General features: G+C 47.8%; 3 protein-coding genes and 1 long non-coding RNA gene across 6 annotated transcripts; 1 reads left to right on the top strand and 3 right to left on the bottom strand.

Annotated features, from left to right (window-relative positions):
- The first annotated feature begins 430 nt into the window (after nt 1-430).
- LOC147157265 (uncharacterized) lies at nt 431-1,176 on the top strand. The gene is made up of 3 exons (XR_015091110.1): nt 431-672; nt 763-849; nt 956-1,176. It is a non-coding gene; the product is annotated as an uncharacterized LOC147157265 (long non-coding RNA).
- A 1,883-nt stretch (nt 1,177-3,059) lies between these two features.
- Nucleotides 3,060-5,982, bottom strand: jtb (jumping translocation breakpoint). Of its 3 annotated transcripts, none has more exons than XM_086062132.1 (6): nt 5,780-5,982; nt 5,137-5,381; nt 5,010-5,050; nt 3,735-3,820; nt 3,582-3,661; nt 3,060-3,520 (listed from the first exon to the last, which is right to left on the bottom strand). In XM_086062132.1, exons 2-6 carry the CDS (start codon nt 5,226-5,228, stop codon nt 3,364-3,366), a joined length of 456 nt encoding a protein of 151 aa, XP_085918258.1. In that variant the 5' UTR covers nt 5,229-5,381; nt 5,780-5,982; the 3' UTR covers nt 3,060-3,363. The 3 variants fall into 3 exon arrangements, with proteins under 3 accessions (XP_085918258.1, XP_085918257.1, XP_085918259.1); XM_086062131.1 differs by having other exon boundaries at nt 5,137-5,378; XM_086062133.1 differs by having other exon boundaries at nt 3,582-3,658; nt 5,137-5,378.
- Nucleotides 5,983-7,095: 1,113 nt separating this feature from the next.
- LOC147157263 (uncharacterized) lies at nt 7,096-8,151 on the bottom strand. Its single transcript, XM_086062134.1, has 2 exons — nt 7,815-8,151; nt 7,096-7,735 (listed from the first exon to the last, which is right to left on the bottom strand). Exons 1-2 carry the CDS (start codon nt 8,040-8,042, stop codon nt 7,613-7,615), a joined length of 351 nt encoding a protein of 116 aa, XP_085918260.1. The 5' UTR covers nt 8,043-8,151; the 3' UTR covers nt 7,096-7,612.
- A 3,694-nt stretch (nt 8,152-11,845) lies between these two features.
- On the bottom strand, nt 11,846-16,128 carry bop1 (BOP1 ribosomal biogenesis factor). Its single transcript, XM_086062127.1, has 16 exons — nt 15,972-16,128; nt 15,288-15,425; nt 15,160-15,219; nt 14,933-15,087; nt 14,734-14,851; nt 14,550-14,651; nt 14,284-14,496; nt 14,040-14,201; nt 13,889-13,969; nt 13,746-13,815; nt 13,104-13,236; nt 12,852-13,038; nt 12,469-12,760; nt 12,317-12,401; nt 12,137-12,244; nt 11,846-12,060 (listed from the first exon to the last, which is right to left on the bottom strand). Exons 1-16 carry the CDS (start codon nt 16,080-16,082, stop codon nt 11,907-11,909), a joined length of 2,169 nt encoding a protein of 722 aa, XP_085918253.1. The 5' UTR covers nt 16,083-16,128; the 3' UTR covers nt 11,846-11,906.
- Between the last annotated feature and the right edge of the window lie 361 nt (nt 16,129-16,489).

The following is a 16,489-nucleotide window of genomic DNA, read 5'->3' as shown; positions in this document are numbered from 1 at the left end:
CCTCAACTGGTTGCCAGCCAATCGCAGGGCAAATGTTTACACTGGGTTATTTTATGGCTATTTATTTTGTGGCCTTTTGCACCAAACAAAGTTCCGTTGTTCCTTTGTGACAATGACAATAAATATTCTAAATCTGAATCTGAACTATTGTTAATTTGTGAGGTAAGTTTCACATTCGAAAAAAAGTACATTTCTCAATTCAAAAAAGTCAGAATCCTGCTAACCTTTCTTTTTTCCCCACTGGCACTAATCCTCTTCCATGGTTTCAAGATATTCACCCCCCCCCTTTGTTTCAAGATATTCACCCCCCCCCCCCCTTGTTTCAAGATATTCACCCCCCCCCCTTGTTTCAAAATATTCACGTGTGTCTAAAGGCCCGTTCCTCTTCCGTCCACAAGGTAGCAGTGTTGCTTTTTCTGATCCTCTATAATGCTTAGTGGCGTAGAAGAACATTTTCAAGTAAGAACGTCTTCCTATCAAGGCAGCATAAACATAAACAGGAAACAAATACAGCTCGCATTTTGTTTCCCGACTTGTGTTAAATAGAAACATAATAAGGACAGGTGAGGATAAGATAAAGGCTCGTTTTCCGTTTAACAGTTTAAACGAGAATAAGGACAGCATCACTGCCGCCTCGTGGACGGAGGAGGAACGGGCCTTTAGAAACGTGATGTGTGTAATAATATTTTGAAACAGCGTGATATTTGTCTCAAAAATAACTGCACGTGTTAATATTAATTGTTAATATCAACGTTGAATAAGGTGTTCGAAAGAAATGCACGCGCCGGTCGACCCACAAGCGCACATTCAGTCAGTGAATTGACAAGCAGAATGGAGCTCTTCCAAATGGTAAGTCGTGAAAATTAAATGCCGACACAACATGAACAAACATGAAATTCGCCGATATATTTGTGTGAATGAGTTCGAGTGTTGAAATCTCTCCCCATACTGCTAGCAGGCAACAGGTGTGCAGGACGGAGTAATCATGTCGTGACGTGACCGATAACAACAAAAGGATGAGGAGAAAGGTCAAGATGGAGGTAAGTTTGCTTGACTTGTGTAACGTTGTTTTCAAGACATTTTCAAGTTTCCTCCTGTTACAAAAGTCCCAAATTGGGATATTTGCATCCAACTATGTTAGCCGAGTGGCTAACCAGCTGACGAACGTTAGTGAGTTCAAAGCAAGAACATTTTCTCTGAATAATGTTGACGTGGTCGCGTTTTGGCGCGATTAACGAGCGATATTTTCTTAGTAATGTCTTTTTGAATCAGTAAACTTGCAGGCTTGGTCCCGGAAAGTCAAAACCATGAAATAGTTTGGCATTAGCCACGTATCGGTGCTTCTACGAGCTCGTTGACTTGCCAGTCGATTAGAAACACCTGTGACTTGACTCAAGCCAATCTTTTTGTTTTTTCTTTTTGTACAGTCCCCAACCCCGTTTGTTTGCTGCAGCAGGGCATAATATTCGTTTTGCCTAATTGCTCATAAATAATTGTCTCTTTTGGTGTATTACGTTTGGAAACAAGATTTTAAAAATGGAAAAACGAATCATTATTTGATGTACATTGTAAAATAGAAACACCACAATTGAAATACAGTTTGGTTTTCTACTTTGTTGTCTGGATCGCGTAAGGAACATTAACAATAAGTTAAGGGCATAATATTCGTTTTGCCTAATTGCTCATAAATAATTGTCTCTTTTGGTGTATTACGTTTGGAAACAAGATTTTAAAAATGGAAAAACGAATCATTATTTGATGTACATTGTAAAATAGAAACACCACAATTGAAATACAGTTTGGTTTTCTACTTTGTTGTCTGGATCGCGTAAGGAACATTAACAATAAGTTTGATTTTTCTATTAAAAAAAAATAATCTAAAACGAAACTAGGATAGAGCACGAGACACACGGAAAAACGGCTCGTATATTAAATATGTTTTGCATTCTCAGGAAGTTGTCACCGACAGCATTTCTCAAAGTGGCCAGGCGATGGCGACAGTGCGACGTCTGCAAACGATATACAGTCGTGTTCTGTAATGATCCATCAACACTCAATTCCACAAACGCTAAGTACACACAGGGGAAATTGTTGGTACCTCTGTTAAAGAGAAAAAACATGAATTATAAAATAAGATAATTTAGGTGGCAATAAATAAAACCCTTAATGAAAATTAATGAATGGAAATCAGACTTTGCTTTGGAGTTGTGGTTCAGCAGTTTTATGATTTTTTTTTTAACACAATAACTCATGAAACAGGCCTAAACAATACTGATGGTCCCCATAGAAAATAATAAGCTTGACCAATAGTCAGAGGTGAGCTTCAAATTGTTTTCAAATGGGGCCAAATAATTCTTTAAATTTGGTCATGACTGCATGTTTAGGGTTTGACTAGCAAGAGTGCAACATGTCAGAGAAAAAAAAAAGATTTTGCAGGGTACCACCATTTTTCCAGGCCTGTTTCACGTGTGTTGTAATTATTACATCTGCTTGAACCACAATTCAAAAGCAATGTCGGTTTTTCGTTGGTTTAATTTGCATTATTTAAATGTTTTTAATGTATGAAGTCTTTTTTCCTTCTATTTTCTTAATATATCTTTGAACAATTTTAGTCTGGAGATGGCTCATTACAGAAGACTAGATGGTCTTCAGATGTGGTTTCTGTCGCCATCTCCTGGTCAGTTTGAGAAATGCTGTTAGTGACAACATTTGAGCCCTTTTGTTTGACATCTGATCATCGAACAAAAATGGCGATTTGGCCTCAAACCCAAAAGATCTCGTAAGATTACAATTGTTCTGCTGAGGTGTCACCTGCCAAAGTTCATGTGTTTTGAATGTGAGCACAATGGGACATTTGGTGTCAGTTAAAAGATGATTTGCCCTTTGGTGTGGCCTGTGATTTCAAAGTTGATCATGATTGTAATATCCCAAATGCATTTGGCCATGTAAAGAAAAGTCAAACATTTGGACTTTTTTTGTTGTCGTCGCATTCAACGTAATACATAAGCAGCACATCAACACGCATCCCAAAGTGGAGGAAGACAGAAAGACACATGATCTTCATTCAGCACTGAAATTGGCTTCTTATTTTTGTTTTACTGTTCAGCAAACCAAATGTATTAGTCCCCATCAATCAAGTTGCAAAGCCCCCCACCCTTTTTTTTGGGGGGGGGGGGGTGCTTGCGGTCAACTGTCATTTGTAGTGGAGGCTGCTTGTGTAGGGACAGGATGGGCAACGTTGTGGAAAGACTTTGCCCCGCCCACTTTGCCTGACTTGGCTTTGGGCAGCAGCCAAATGGAGCGGCTAGCAGCGCGGCGCTGTCCGTTTGCAGCGTCACAAACCGCTCCCAAAGCACGGCGGCGCTAGATGGACTCGATCTGCCGGCGCACTTTCTCAGAGGCCAGACGGTCCAGCCGGCGCTGACGCAGGACCACCAAGATGGCCGACAACGCCGTGACGGACAACATGGCAGCCTCGAACTTCCAGAAGAGATGCTCCTCCATGACGGCCGAGCGGCAGCTGAGAGCAGACAAGACGAGATGAGAAAATGTCCGTGATGGCGGCGGCGGCAGGACCTGACCTCTTGTACTCGTCCCGGTTGGATTTGGTGCAGTTGACCTTCTCCACGTAGCCCGTCTGACCGCACGCCGACCGCGTCTTCTGAACACAAAGGCAAACGTTGCTCAGTGCGCTTTTAGCCACCGGCCAAGGCGGCGCCGGCCCATCAACGTACCGTCTGGAAGGCGTCGCACTGCGAGCACTCGGCCGTCACCACAAAGTCCTCCAGCAGCCAGCAGGGGGCGACGGCGGCCTTGACGGCTGCGCGACAGAAGAGCACAACGCTAAAGCGCACACCAAACACCCGAACCCGACCGAGGCTTGCCCATTTGAAGGCAATCAGGGTATCAAAGTCTGAATTTGGAGTTGCGCGCCTTCGCTATGATCCGGGTCACGGCACCAGCCGAAGAGATTGGAGGGAACTGCCACACTGAGCCACAAGATGCCAGGCGGCGCTGACTTCTATCGCAACACGTGTAGCGTCATTAACAGCCACAGGACGAGGCAAAGAAGGCCGGCAACTAAACTCCATCAGGTCATTCCTACCGAGCAGAAGAAGGATGGTGTGCCTGGGAGCGTTATTGGATGTGTTGCAGGCGTTCTCGTTAGCATAACCTATCGACGCTCATTTGCTTCCGCTTGATGTTTTGCTTGTTGAGATTTGTTGAATGGGCCGGATTCAACAGTTTGCCGTTTGAACTCGAGCTGTCAAACGATGAATCACATCTTAGAATTGTGATGATTCATTATGCTTGGGTTTGTTTTATTTTTTTTAATTCACATTATTTGCCCGCCAAATTTGAAGTGCACCTGTTATGTTTTCATTCTTTCTATATGTTATGACGATGTATTCCACATTTTTGATCCACTGCACTTTCATCCTCCTCTTTTTCTAATCAGCCAATTACTTGCATAATTAACAAAAAATGACCCCAATATTTTGACTCGCACAAATATTGTGAATGTCATACGCAAACATTTGTTTAATGCATGTAGTTGTGTTTAATGCTCAACACAACCTGCGCTAGCTTAAAACGTAACCATCCGCTGTCAAGCTAAAGGATCATCAAAATTAAGAGTGTGATTAATCTACGTTAATACATGATTAATGCCATCATTTTTTGTGATTAATCAATAAGTTCATGCTTTAACGTTGACATCCCTAGTTTGAACACAACGTTTGAGTGGCAGACTGATTATCTTAGTCAAAAGAGGACATTTGCAAACAAATCAGTCTAAACACCATTTGGACAGATTTTCCGACACGCGTTCCCAGTAAGCGAATCATCAGGCAGCAATTTGCGGAACAAATAACGTGCACTTTGCCTTTGTTTCATCATTAAACAATGGATTCCGAAACTCTCAAGTGGCAAGCCGAGGGATAATAAACTTGGCACAAAAAGCACGTGGGTGGGAAAAAATGGACATCAACTTGGCTGATGGCGTTTACCTGCAAGTTTGTCTTCTGCCAGCAGGGCGGCTCCAAACACCCTGGAAGGCAAGCGTTCCAATGAGCCGAGCAAGGATGCGAGCAGCGGCCGAGCCGAGCCGAACCGATTGAGCGCGGCGGCACCCACCTGAGGGCCACCAGGCCCCAGAAGAGCGCGTGCACGAGCAGCACGCGAGGACGACAGCACGCCAGCGGCACCCGCCACCACCCGCTCTCCATTGCCGATGCTGAAAGCAGCTCAAAGGACGTCAGGCCGCGTCGCTCTCAACCGCATCCGCAGACGTTGGCCCGATCAAGCACGGAATCCGACGTCCATATTGGATGTGGCAACCAAGGGCGCCAAGAGACTGCAGGAAGATCTCACTCGTGCTGCTTGGACAAACAAGTAAGCAAACCTTGCTGTGACATTTCTGCAATGACTTTTCAACTTTGGCCAGGTTAAAATCATTTAGCCGCACGCTTTGCTGACCAACGGACTCATCTATACATGGTAGCTGCAAAAACTCCGAAAACACACACCAAGAAAAGGTTGACGCAGGCGCTTCACATTTTTTGCTATTGTAAAACTCACGAAATAATTCCTGCTCCACAGTTGACGTATGGCAGCGCAATGAGGCGTCCGAATATTTCTATTTCGGGAGCGTTTGAAAAAATGAAAAGCAAAATAAACCCTACGTTCATCCCTTCCGGACAAACAAGGTGACGTCATCCACGAAGAAGGTATCATTTGAAGCGCTAATGCTAACAAATGCTTGCGTTAGCACACTCACCGTCACCGTCATCGGCGCACCCGCTCGTCATTTTAGCAGCTAATCAAAAGGTGACTTTTCAAGCGTCAACTCTAGCGAACGAGCGAATGTGACGACGTCGAGCGAAAATTCGTCTTGCTCGGACTGATCTCGACGACAATAACACGAAGATGATGAAGATGAAGCCTCAAGTCTCCGTTGGTGGCCGCAGCAGGATGTCCGCCACCGAGCCTTCACAATAACACGACTGACGCCGCCTCACAATCCGTCACGTGGCAAACAAAAAGTTAGGAATTTGCATGATACACGTTAAACGATTATTGTTCACATTTTTATCAGTCGTATCTTTTATTCCTTTCATATACCATCTTAAATATCCACTGGATCGTACTGCGTGACTTTATTCTGAAAGCCTTGGTTGAGCTTTTTCTGTTCGCGCATAACCGGAAGTTGCGGCCCACTCGCGAGGCGGCCATATTGCTCCTCCCCATGAAACGTTTTTTCTGCATACGATCCTATACATTTACAGTGACGAAATTTGACCATATTTGAGACAGTACTTAGTAGATAATAATTAAGACTTCAGACATTTTACAACTTACCTTAAATATACGTATAAATATGCTTAATGAAATTTAGAGGAGGAAACTTGTATATTTGTTTTATGAAAGAAGAAGTGTAATTCAACAAAAGATGCCTCTGCCACACTAATACTGTATTGGCGTCTAAGGAACTGAGCGATAAAAGAAAAAGGGGGTCTTCAAAGCAGCGCATACCGTCCACTTGTTCATTTATTTGTAATTTTTGGACTTGTTAAAAAAGAGTGACCAAACCTCCATAAACCCCTCCAACCCCGCCCCCGGCCCTTTACTAACTGCCTACGATCTGTATACTGTATGTCTAATCTGAATGTTATACCATTTAGTTTATACAGTAGTCTGCTCGTGGGATGGGAGGAGCAAGATGGCCGCCCTGTGACTTCAACGGCTTGCACGAGCGTGTATGGGCTATCGGCTATCCAGTCATATATTCAGATCATTGTCGCGGCCTCACCGTAGCCTACGTCAACCCTTTCCGAGAGTCGCATACGTTAGATTTGTTATCGTTATTATTACATTACGTTCCAGCCTTAAAGGTTTTCCATTCAATCGGTTCTCAAAGTCCCGGTTCTTTTTCGCGATATACTTTAATTACCCATTTGTATCTAAAATAAAGAATTCACAAATCACTCCATGGCAGGGAGGTTACGAAGGATAAAAAAAAAAAGCCAAATAAAATCAAGATTAAATACAAAAGAAGATGCAACTTATTTATGTTATAAAACATTTTCACAGCTTCTTGTTTCTTACAAATCGAAAATGTCGAAAAATAATTTTTAACAGCATTTGATTTTTTATGCATATATTTAGATTTATGAATTTTTCTAAAATAATAAGGTTTATAAATACAATTGTGCGTGGGCAGTCCGATCATATTAAACAATCTCAAATGACATGTTCCCAAATAAATGGTTTTCTTAATTCACCACAAAAACTGCAATTAACATTGCTTATAGCTTTCTTAAATAACAGATATGAATTGGTTGGATAAAATCATTTGATTAGAAATCTATTTGGAACAAAAAAAGACAACAGATCAGAATTGATGTGACACAAATAGTTTTCTTTCTGTCATAGCGCAACATGAATTTGCTCCTTTCAACACAGCATCAATCGCAAAGTGCATCTCGCTGCCGTCAGGCGCAATCGCCAACAGCAACTTGACTTTTCGGTGCTTGCGATTGCGCAATCGTTGGTTCAAATAACAGACTGACCACATTTGGACACGTGGCGAAATGTGGTGGCACGACTTGCATCAGATGCTTCGGATGAAGACGCGCCGACACGTGGAACCTCTCGGGCATCGGCACGTCTGGCCACTCTGAACCCCCCCGTGGCTCTGGCTCCGCCCCCACCAGCAGAAGTTCCTCTTGTGACACTGCAGAGACAATCAGCTAGCATGCTAGGCTAACATCAGTAACAAAGCGCCGGCCGGCGAGCGGGCGACAAGCGTTTACCAGGTAGCTGAGGCGACGTCTCCTCAGGCGCCGGCAAAGTCCAGGAAGTCGGCGCAAGTCGGACCGCTGACCTGTGGCGACGCCCGACCTCGTGTCGTCAAGGTGAGGCCCGGGGACGGTCCCGTGGGCGTGGCCTACCTCCATGGGCAGGCTGCACCGGACCTCCCGCAAATACGCCGCGACCAGCAGCAGCAGCAGCGCCAACAGCACGCAGGCGCTCGTCTTCATCTGCCCTCGCTCGTCCCTGCGTCCGCCTGGCCAAACGGACACCAAACAAGGCGGCGGGCGCAAGAATAATCCTCTTAGGCCGCTCGAGACGTCAGCATGCCCGCCGTCCTTCGACTTTCCTCAGGGGCGGAGCTACATGCTGGCCACAACCACTATGTCATGCTGTTGATAGGATCACAAAAGAAACTTGGATTCCATGCTAATCCCAATCAGGACCTTAGCAAGCAAGCAAGAGGTCAGAGGTCATCATCACATCAAATGCTGGAGCCAGTGACGGCCTACTTTATATTATATTATATATTTATGTATATATATTATATATTATAATAGCCACTTTCCTTATTGGGAAGTCGGCATCACTGTGCCAATTGATGTCAGTCATTTCTGCGCTTGTCACGCGTGCTGGTTTGAGGCCAGGACAGCCAATGGACACGCCCACCAACCCACGACCGACCGTCGTCGTCGTTGGAGAACCAAAGCGGGCCGGAGCAAAGACACGCCGGGTGTCCACATGTGCTCACTTGATTTCAAAAGACTCAAATATTTCCCACGTGTGGTTGGAAAAAGGCAACGCTCCTGCACACGGTGGCGCTTCTTGCGTCCACGACCCAAAGACGCGGTGGCAGGCAAACGAGGAAGTGAGCCGTCCGTCGGGTCGGCACAAGCCAACGAGGAGGTGCCGCCGAGTGGCAACCATCGACCTTGACTCAAGAAGCCAAATGTGACGCGGGCGCTGTCACAACACGTTTTGCACGTGGACAGCAACCCGATGATGTCCGCTTTGCACTCTTTCTTAACAGGATGATTACGATGACGTCCCGCTCTGGAAGCAAATTCTTGAGTAGCTTGCGACATATCTGGCGCCGTCAAACAAACATGAGCGACACAAGGACACCCGGCTACAAAGCGTCCCGAGATCTGAAGGATGTGGCGAGGACGATCAATGGTTGCCGATTGATCGCATCAATTGACCTCCTGGCTGGCCTTGCGATCGTCTTTTCAAACAGGAATCCAAATGAAACGTGCCCGTCTGTCTGCTTGATGTTGTCACAAACGCACGCCAAGGGCAAAAACAGCAATCATCCAAGACTCACTGTGTCTTGCCAATGCTATTGTGTGCCTCTTGATGCGATATGTCAACAAATAACAGAGAGATTGTCATGGAAAGTAAAAAAAAAAATAACAAGAGAAATGCAAAAGCAGAGCAAGCATGTAAATGGTCCTCACTCGGCACACTTTTCCTCTTCCTGAAGCGATCTCGTCCCAGCGCGTGTCTTTTCTGTAACGATGACGTAAGTGGCACCTGTGTCGGACTTGTGAACGCTTGATGCAAAGAGTGAACTTGCTTCTTTTGAGAGGATCCTCCACAGATCCCAAATCAGGCCCTGGAAAGTGCCCTCAAGTGGTCTGGAAGGGTGGCAACGCAAGATGGCCGCCCTCTGGCTTCAGCCTCGGGCTGGGCAATAAATCAAATGAATTGGATGCATCATTTTAAACATCAAATGGTTCAAAATGTGCTCAATGGTGAGATGGAACGTTGTCTTCTGGACAATTCAAAGATGTTGTTCCTACGTTCTGTTACATTCAAATGTTTTTGTGACAGAAGTGGGAGAGAATGCTGGATGGCGGCTTTACAAGACATGCTTACAATGGCTACCAACGACTTCATTGTGGCATTTAAGCACAAACTATGAATGTTCAATTGATGTTAAAACTCATTTAGAATCCCTGTACATTATTGTTGCCGTAACATTTTGCACAGTAATTATTTTTGAATAAATGAAACCTTTAAATGAATGTTGGTTGGGTTTATTCGATTAAAATGGATTCAAATCGTAATCGTCCCGAAATACTGCAAGAACGGCCATTTAATTTTTATGGCCCAGACCTACTTCAGCCCCATTGACGGTCCGGAAGGTGGCGGCGTCCCGGGCGCAAGTCTCCTCCTAACAGCCCGTAATCTCGCCACATCTTGTAATCCCCTCAAATGTTTTTATCAAAATTGGACACAGCGTTTCAAATGCAAACAATGAAAGTGGCGCGTCTGTTCCATGGATTTGCTTCGAGACATTTTCCGCATTTTCAGTTTGAAGGTCCCAAGATGTTCTTTCTGTTTTGGGAATCAGATGAGATTGTTACATTCTGACTTTGAAAAATGACAAGACGACAATTTGGAGTCAAACTTGATTTGTCCGTTTGTCTTCTGTCTCTAGGTTGAAGAAATGTGAGCAGTTTTGCTGTCCTGCATTTGTGCGAGAGCTCACAAAGGCTCCATTGAGGTGAAGTTGCTCTCATTTATTCTGGTTTTGAATTTCCTTGACAAATGATGGCAATTGCACGGCTTTGACTTCTGCAACATCACTTTCATCGTTTTTCACTCTTTTCACTTTTTGACTCAATTGAATGCCCAATTCTCTCATTTTGTACTCAAACAATTCACACTTATTCATATATCTCAAAATGCCATCATTTTTATTTAATATTTGTAACAACTTTTGAAAAGGAGTCTTCATTTGGCAATAATTTAGTATTCAATTTCCAAGAGGTTTCTTTGTTTGGTTTTCAGACAGAAAAAGTCACTTGATGAGTGACCAGCATTTAGTAGTAGTAATAATAATAATAACAATAAGAATGCATCTGACGGTTGTAGCCCGTTTGTGGAAAGATGAAAGATGTGAATTCCTGTTTCTCCAAATGTCCGTCAATGTATTTGCCATCAAGTCATTTGTGATGAAAAGACGATGTTGGGATGGTGCCGGCCATCCATCTCGCCCTTGCTTTACGTGTCCTTCCTCCCAAAATGGAATGCGTGTGATATTGATCTTTTCCAACATCTTTCTGCTTATCATTGTTGCTATGATGAGAAACGAACGTTGTGTTTTTGCAAACGCTGTCCTTGTGTATCAGTCGGTCCGCTTTGAATTGGCGCAGGAAAGTTCTGGCAGCAGTGACGATGCGCTTCAGCAAGTGTGAAGAGGTGCTCCAAACGTGGCTCATCTGTCCAAAGCAAAAAAAGTCATACCCGTGTCCAAACAAATGTAAAAACAAACGGGTCCAATTTACAATACAAACAACAAAAAACGTCAATTTCTTTACGTTTAAAGAAGCAAACGTTGAACATGAACAACCTTTGACGTGAGGAACAATCCTTTGTTTTTGAATCCGCTGTGAGTGAGTTGCCAACAAATGCACATTGAGAACTCCGGACCGCTCCAAACGAGTACGTTTGTTAATACTTTATGCACTTTCCTTTCTGGGACCTCCATGTTGTGTGTGCGTGAGGGCCCTGAAAAGAAGTCCTTCTTCTCGGTCTGATGACGGAGCAACGTCGACATTTTCAGACGTTCTGGCGGCTTTCAAAGCCGCTCCGCCCCTCCTTGCTCGTCGGCCACTCCTACTTCTCGTCTTATCTGCACTTGACCTTTCACACGCCTTTGCGAAAAGCCGACCCGAACTCGTCTGCACCGCGTTCTCCGTCTCGGCTCCAAAGTCCAGAACAACAGCCGCAGACGCCGTGTCGCGTCCAAATGGTTAGCAAGCATAGCGGTCTGTCAGTGATGATGTCATCGAGCTGCAGCGCGTTTCCATTCCGCTCACACGCTTGCTTTGGTCAGCTCCATGAAAAACGTCATTGTTGCAAACTTGACGTCTTGGCTTTCTATCGAGTGCCGTCTTACTGCAAGTTGAGGGAACAGACAGAAGTGATGCTTGCGACTGCAGCGACCACATTAAAAAAAAAAATTATATATATATATATATATATATATATATATATATATATATATAGAAAGATCAAACAAGTCCCAAGCTTCAAAAGAAAATTTATTAGAAAAGCAAGATATGAATGGCAGGTAGGCGGGGCCACTAGGTGAAAAGGCGGATGGTGGCGTCCGCACCCGATGAAAAGACCCAAGGCTGGCTGGGGTGAAAGGTCACATCCAGGACTCCCAGTTCATGACTGACCATGTGACCTTTAAGAACCTTGACTGGAACAATCAGCGGGTTCTGCAGCAAGTCACTGAAAGGAGAAGTGCCGGCAGCTTTAGTTTGTGTGACGTGTGTGTGTGTGTGTGTGTGTGTTGACGTGCGCTTACTTGTAAACGGTCCCGTGGCAGACGATGACGGATCCGTCATCAGAGGCCGAGGCGAAAAGCGGGTAGCCCCTGTGATAGGCCACGGCCCTCACTGCTTTCTTGTGGTGCCTGCAGACAGGAAGTGGCGCCGCCGTGAGAGCCAGGCAGGAGGAGGCGCGTGCGCACGTCGCCGCCACTTACCGCAGCATCTTGTACGGCTTAGTGGAGAGGTCCAAGTCAAACCAGCACAACCGGCAGTCGTAGCTTCCGCAGATCACGTGATCGCCTGCACGGCGGACAGACGCGCATCAAATATTGCCACACGCCCCAAACGGGCCCGACCGGCGACTCACCGCCGGGGTGGACGGCCATGCTGGAAATCCACTTGGAGTTAGCCTGCAGCTTCTTGCTCATCTCCTGCTTGAGCAGGTTGTAAATGCGGACGCTGCGCTGCGTGGCCACCAGCAAGTACGGCCGCAGCGGGTGGAAGCACACGCACTGGACCAGGCCTTTGTTGCGCCGGAAGGGGTTCTGGCTGCGGCGGCTGCTGAGCTGGTGGATCAGCACCTGCTGATGGCTGGAGTGGTCCGGCATGACCGAGGCCAGGTAGTCGCCTTTGGCGTGCCACGACACCTGCTTGACCGCCTGCGGACAGCAAACGTGTCAAGCCGGCAAAAACAAACAAACAAACAAACAAACAAAAAGAAGCGCCGGGCCGCCGGATGGAGCGTCGCACTTTGGGGTGTCGGATCTTCAGGCGCAAGCCCCACCCACGCTCCTCGCCTTCCGCCTCGATCCAGCTCACGGAACCCCCCGCGCCGTCCGCCGCCTCGGCCTCCTGCTGAGCGGCCAGCAGACGTTCGGTGGCCGACAGCACCTGCCGATCCGCCAGCGCCGGCGACACAATCAGCACCAGCGAGTCCCTGCCAACAGACGCCAGTCAGTCACAAAACCAGATGGGCGGGGCCGGCGGCGGGCGTGTCCTTACAGGGCGACGGCCAGGAGACACACGCCCGGGTTGGGGTTCCAGCTCACGCCCTTGACGGCTCCGCCCACCTGCAGCACCTTGACGCAGCGAGAAGAGCTCACCTCCCACAACCTGACGGAGCCGTCGTCGCTTCCTGAAAGAAGACGGACGGACGGACGGACACTTTACCAAAATCAAAAATCTCATCAAGTCAGAACTTGATTGCATGCAAAACAATTCCAATCAGTTGTATTTTGATAGTTTGAAGTGCAAAAATGTGTGAAGTCACATGATGGCCTTCAAATCAACATTTTCAAACGAGCTGCAAAATGCAATCAAGGTGCAACGTCTTCATTTTGTACGAGCAGCTGCTTGTTGGTGCAATTTGCCGCAACTTTAAAAATGAGTCCATTCATCGTGACTGGCGATCAGGAATCGTTATGAAGAGCAGCGAACGTCACGGTTAGTCTCAAGGCGTTGGCTTTGGTCTCGACGCGTTACGTCAGCCGAGGCGGCGACTTTCAAAAAATGTCGGCGACGTTGAGTGATTTCCATGCCGTGCCGACAATCGGCAAGAGTTGTTCTCAAGCCGAGACTAATCGAAAGCGGTACAATGAAGTGAGATGTTCCTCCCGACCAGCAGGGGGCCTCCTTTGCACCTACCTGACGCAAGCCACTGTCCTGATGGAGAAACGCTGATGGAGCGAACCAGACCGCCGTGACCCCGATAAACCTAACACAGGCAGACAACCCGGGTCACACCTCACCTGCTGCCAGCGCGCAAAGTGTGTGCGCGTGTTGCTTACCAGCGACTGCGTGGTGGGGAAGGGCTGCAGGTCTTTGGGTTTGGGAAGCTTGGGAATGAGATCTTCGGGATCCACGTTGACCTGCAGAGAGCGCGGCAGAGCGTCAGCCAGCGGCGGCTGCTGGCGGCGGTGCCGTGGGGGCGGGCCTTACCCTCATCTTCCTCTGGCGGGGGCACAGGTAAAGGTCCAGGCAGCGCTCAAATCTCTCATGGATGAAACGAGGAAAGGCGGGAACCTGCCGCAGGCTGGAGAACTTGACGGGAGCCAAAGGCAACTTCCTGTCAGCGGGGTCCTGCTGCTCCCACAGGGCTCGCTGCGGACGAGAGGTCAGGCCGAGCCAGCGGTCAAGTGGGGCTGACGGACGGACGGACGGACGGACGGACGCACGCACGGACCTCCTCTTCGGTGAAGAGGTACTCGGGCGGAGGGTTGTAGGACTCGTGGTGTCCGGGCAGGGGGGTCTTGGGGGCGGGCAGGTGCATCCTGTGTTGGGCCAGCAGAGAAGAGTCCTCCTTGCCCCACAGGTCGTAGTAGCGCCCGCTGCCGTCGTCCCGCTCGCGACGAGGCTTGATCCAGCCCATCTTGATGGCGTGGACCAGCTTGGAGACCTGCAAGCGGACCGCGTCACATCGGCCCGCCGGCTCACGTGCGCCGCGCTTACCTTCTCCTTCTCCACCAGCGAGGGGATGAAGCTGCGCTTGTCGGCCGGCCTGCTGCTGACGGGATGAAGCATCACGTCTCGACTGAAGAAGTCCACCGAGGGCTGAGGGCCGCCGGAGCGCGCGTTAGCATGACAAACGGGAGCGCGGCGGTGAGGGCGGTGAGGACGGTGCCCGGCGCCTCACCTGGAACTCGTCAAAGTTGGCGTCTCCAAACTGTCCCCTCTGCAGGCGCTTGACCAGCTCCACCTGCTCGTCAGACAGAACCACGTCGCTCGCCGTCTGCTTGTCGTGGACCGTTCTCCTGCGCGCACGCACAGACGCACGCCGGCGCGTTAGCCTCGTCTGCGGCCGGCCCGGCGGCGCCGGCCGGCGACTCACTCACCAGTAGTCGGGGTTCTCCATTTTATCCAAGAACTGGTCCAGCTCGTCCTTGCTTCGGATGGGCTTGTAGATCTTCTTTCCGTCCAAATTGTAGCCGATGTGAGGGAAGTCTTTGTACCACTCCATGGGAATGTTCCCCACCGTGTTGCGGATGTCCTGAGCGCCATCGACGCAGACAAAGTTAGCAGACGCATGAAAAGTCAACACCGTGTAAAGACAAGGACTCACGTCTTCGTCCGACGAGTCCTGCTCGTACTCTTCCTTCTGTGGGCCGTTGAACGCGTCCTTCTGCAAGTGGACAACAAGCAACAAGTAGACACAAGAGGCGCAACGCAGAGCAACGCCACGCGCGCTACCTGCGGTGCTTCGTCCTCTTCATCCTCGTACAAGCCATCCTCTTCCTCACTGTCGCTCCCCGAATCCTCCAGCCCGGAAAAAACGCTCTCCTCGCTTGCCGACTCTTCGTCGTGGTCGCAAACGTTGACGCTGAAGATCTGCAACATGTCAAATGTGCACGTTACAGTACAATCGCCACAAGTAGCAACATTATTCCCCGGCAAGAAATACTTTGTTGGAATGTGCCGATTTATCTGAAAGGCTTCCACATAATCTTGCTACAACAGCTTCATGCTAACACACGAGTTCATGTGAACTATGGATGCTTGTGGAGCTTCTCATTTGATTTTTAGGGCCTTCACTTGATCACTTTTCATGAACTGACATTCTGTGTGTTCTACTAGCAAGAAACGGGGGCAAGTATGCGCGTGTCGTCACGCTTCCGTGCGGAGTCGGCTTTGGATCAAGTTGGCAAATGTAACTTTTAGGAGTGACTCGTTTGTCACGTTCCATGCTTGGAAGACTTTTTGGCATTTCATTTTTCTCGGGCTGCTACCGAACTTGAACTGGAGCCAGCTCCGAACGAACCGCTCCGGGTCGGCAACATTTGCAGCCCATTTGGCTAAGCATGCTAACAGGTAGCCGCTAGCTAGCCCGGTTCCGGTTGTGTGTCGCGTCCGGTTCGGGATGTGTCGGCGCGTCACCTCATCGTCCACGGCGGCCCGCTTGCTTTTCGCCTTCTTCTTTTGACTGCTTTCTGGAACTTTGACGACGGTGTCCTCGTCCACGTTTTCGCTCGTCCGCGTGTCCGCCATCGCGCTGCTTGTGAACGAGTCCGGCGACGTCACGGCCAAAACTTTATTGACACCACAACAGCGGACAGTAACAAATCACACCGATTGCGTCAGACAACACAAGTCTGGCGGACGGAAAAAGAACAACAAAAACGTTCGCCAAATTCCAATATTCACGGTTGATTTATTTTTGATCGTGAGATAAAGATTTCCCAACTAGCCGATGATACAGTTTTATTTCTAAAAGATAGCTCTCCAAAACTACTCAGGATTTTTCTGATGCTTCAGGTTTAGTCCTCAATATCAACAAACCTGAAATATTATGTCAATATAATAATGATGAAGCAAACTGTTAAATATGTAGGGATTCACATGACAAGAAACTAAACTTTTCCTCTAGGATCCAAAAAGCAAAGTTAATCTTTAAC

Source organism: Leptonotus elevatus, chromosome 19 (assembly GCF_054856555.1).
Source record: "Leptonotus elevatus isolate MCC_2025b chromosome 19, RoL_Lele_1.0, whole genome shotgun sequence".
In the NCBI taxonomy this organism is placed as follows: Eukaryota; Metazoa; Chordata; class Actinopteri; order Syngnathiformes; family Syngnathidae; genus Leptonotus; species Leptonotus elevatus.
The sequence above is the reverse complement of the archived record's forward strand: the minus strand, read 5'-3'. Positions and strand labels throughout refer to the sequence as shown.

Coding starts and splice junctions, on each gene's coding strand:
- jtb (XM_086062132.1), bottom strand. CDS start 5,228: ATGGAGAGCGGGTGGTGGCGGGTGCCGCTGGCGTGCTGTCGTCCTCGC. Junction 5,051..5,136: donor TGGGGCCTGGTGGCCCTCAG/GTGGGTGCCGCC, acceptor CTTGCCTTCCAG/GGTGTTTGGAGCCGCCCTGC. Junction 3,662..3,734: donor AGTGCGACGCCTTCCAGACG/GTACGTTGATGG, acceptor CTTTGTGTTCAG/AAGACGCGGTCGGCGTGCGG.
- LOC147157263 (XM_086062134.1), bottom strand. CDS start 8,042: ATGAAGACGAGCGCCTGCGTGCTGTTGGCGCTGCTGCTGCTGCTGGTC. Junction 7,736..7,814: donor GACGTCGCCTCAGCTACCTG/GTAAACGCTTGT, acceptor TTGTCTCTGCAG/TGTCACAAGAGGAACTTCTG.
- bop1 (XM_086062127.1), bottom strand. CDS start 16,082: ATGGCGGACACGCGGACGAGCGAAAACGTGGACGAGGACACCGTCGTC. Junction 13,816..13,888: donor TCCCCACCACGCAGTCGCTG/GTAAGCAACACG, acceptor TGCCTGTGTTAG/GTTTATCGGGGTCACGGCGG. Junction 12,245..12,316: donor AAGCCGTACAAGATGCTGCG/GTAAGTGGCGGC, acceptor TCCTGTCTGCAG/GCACCACAAGAAAGCAGTGA.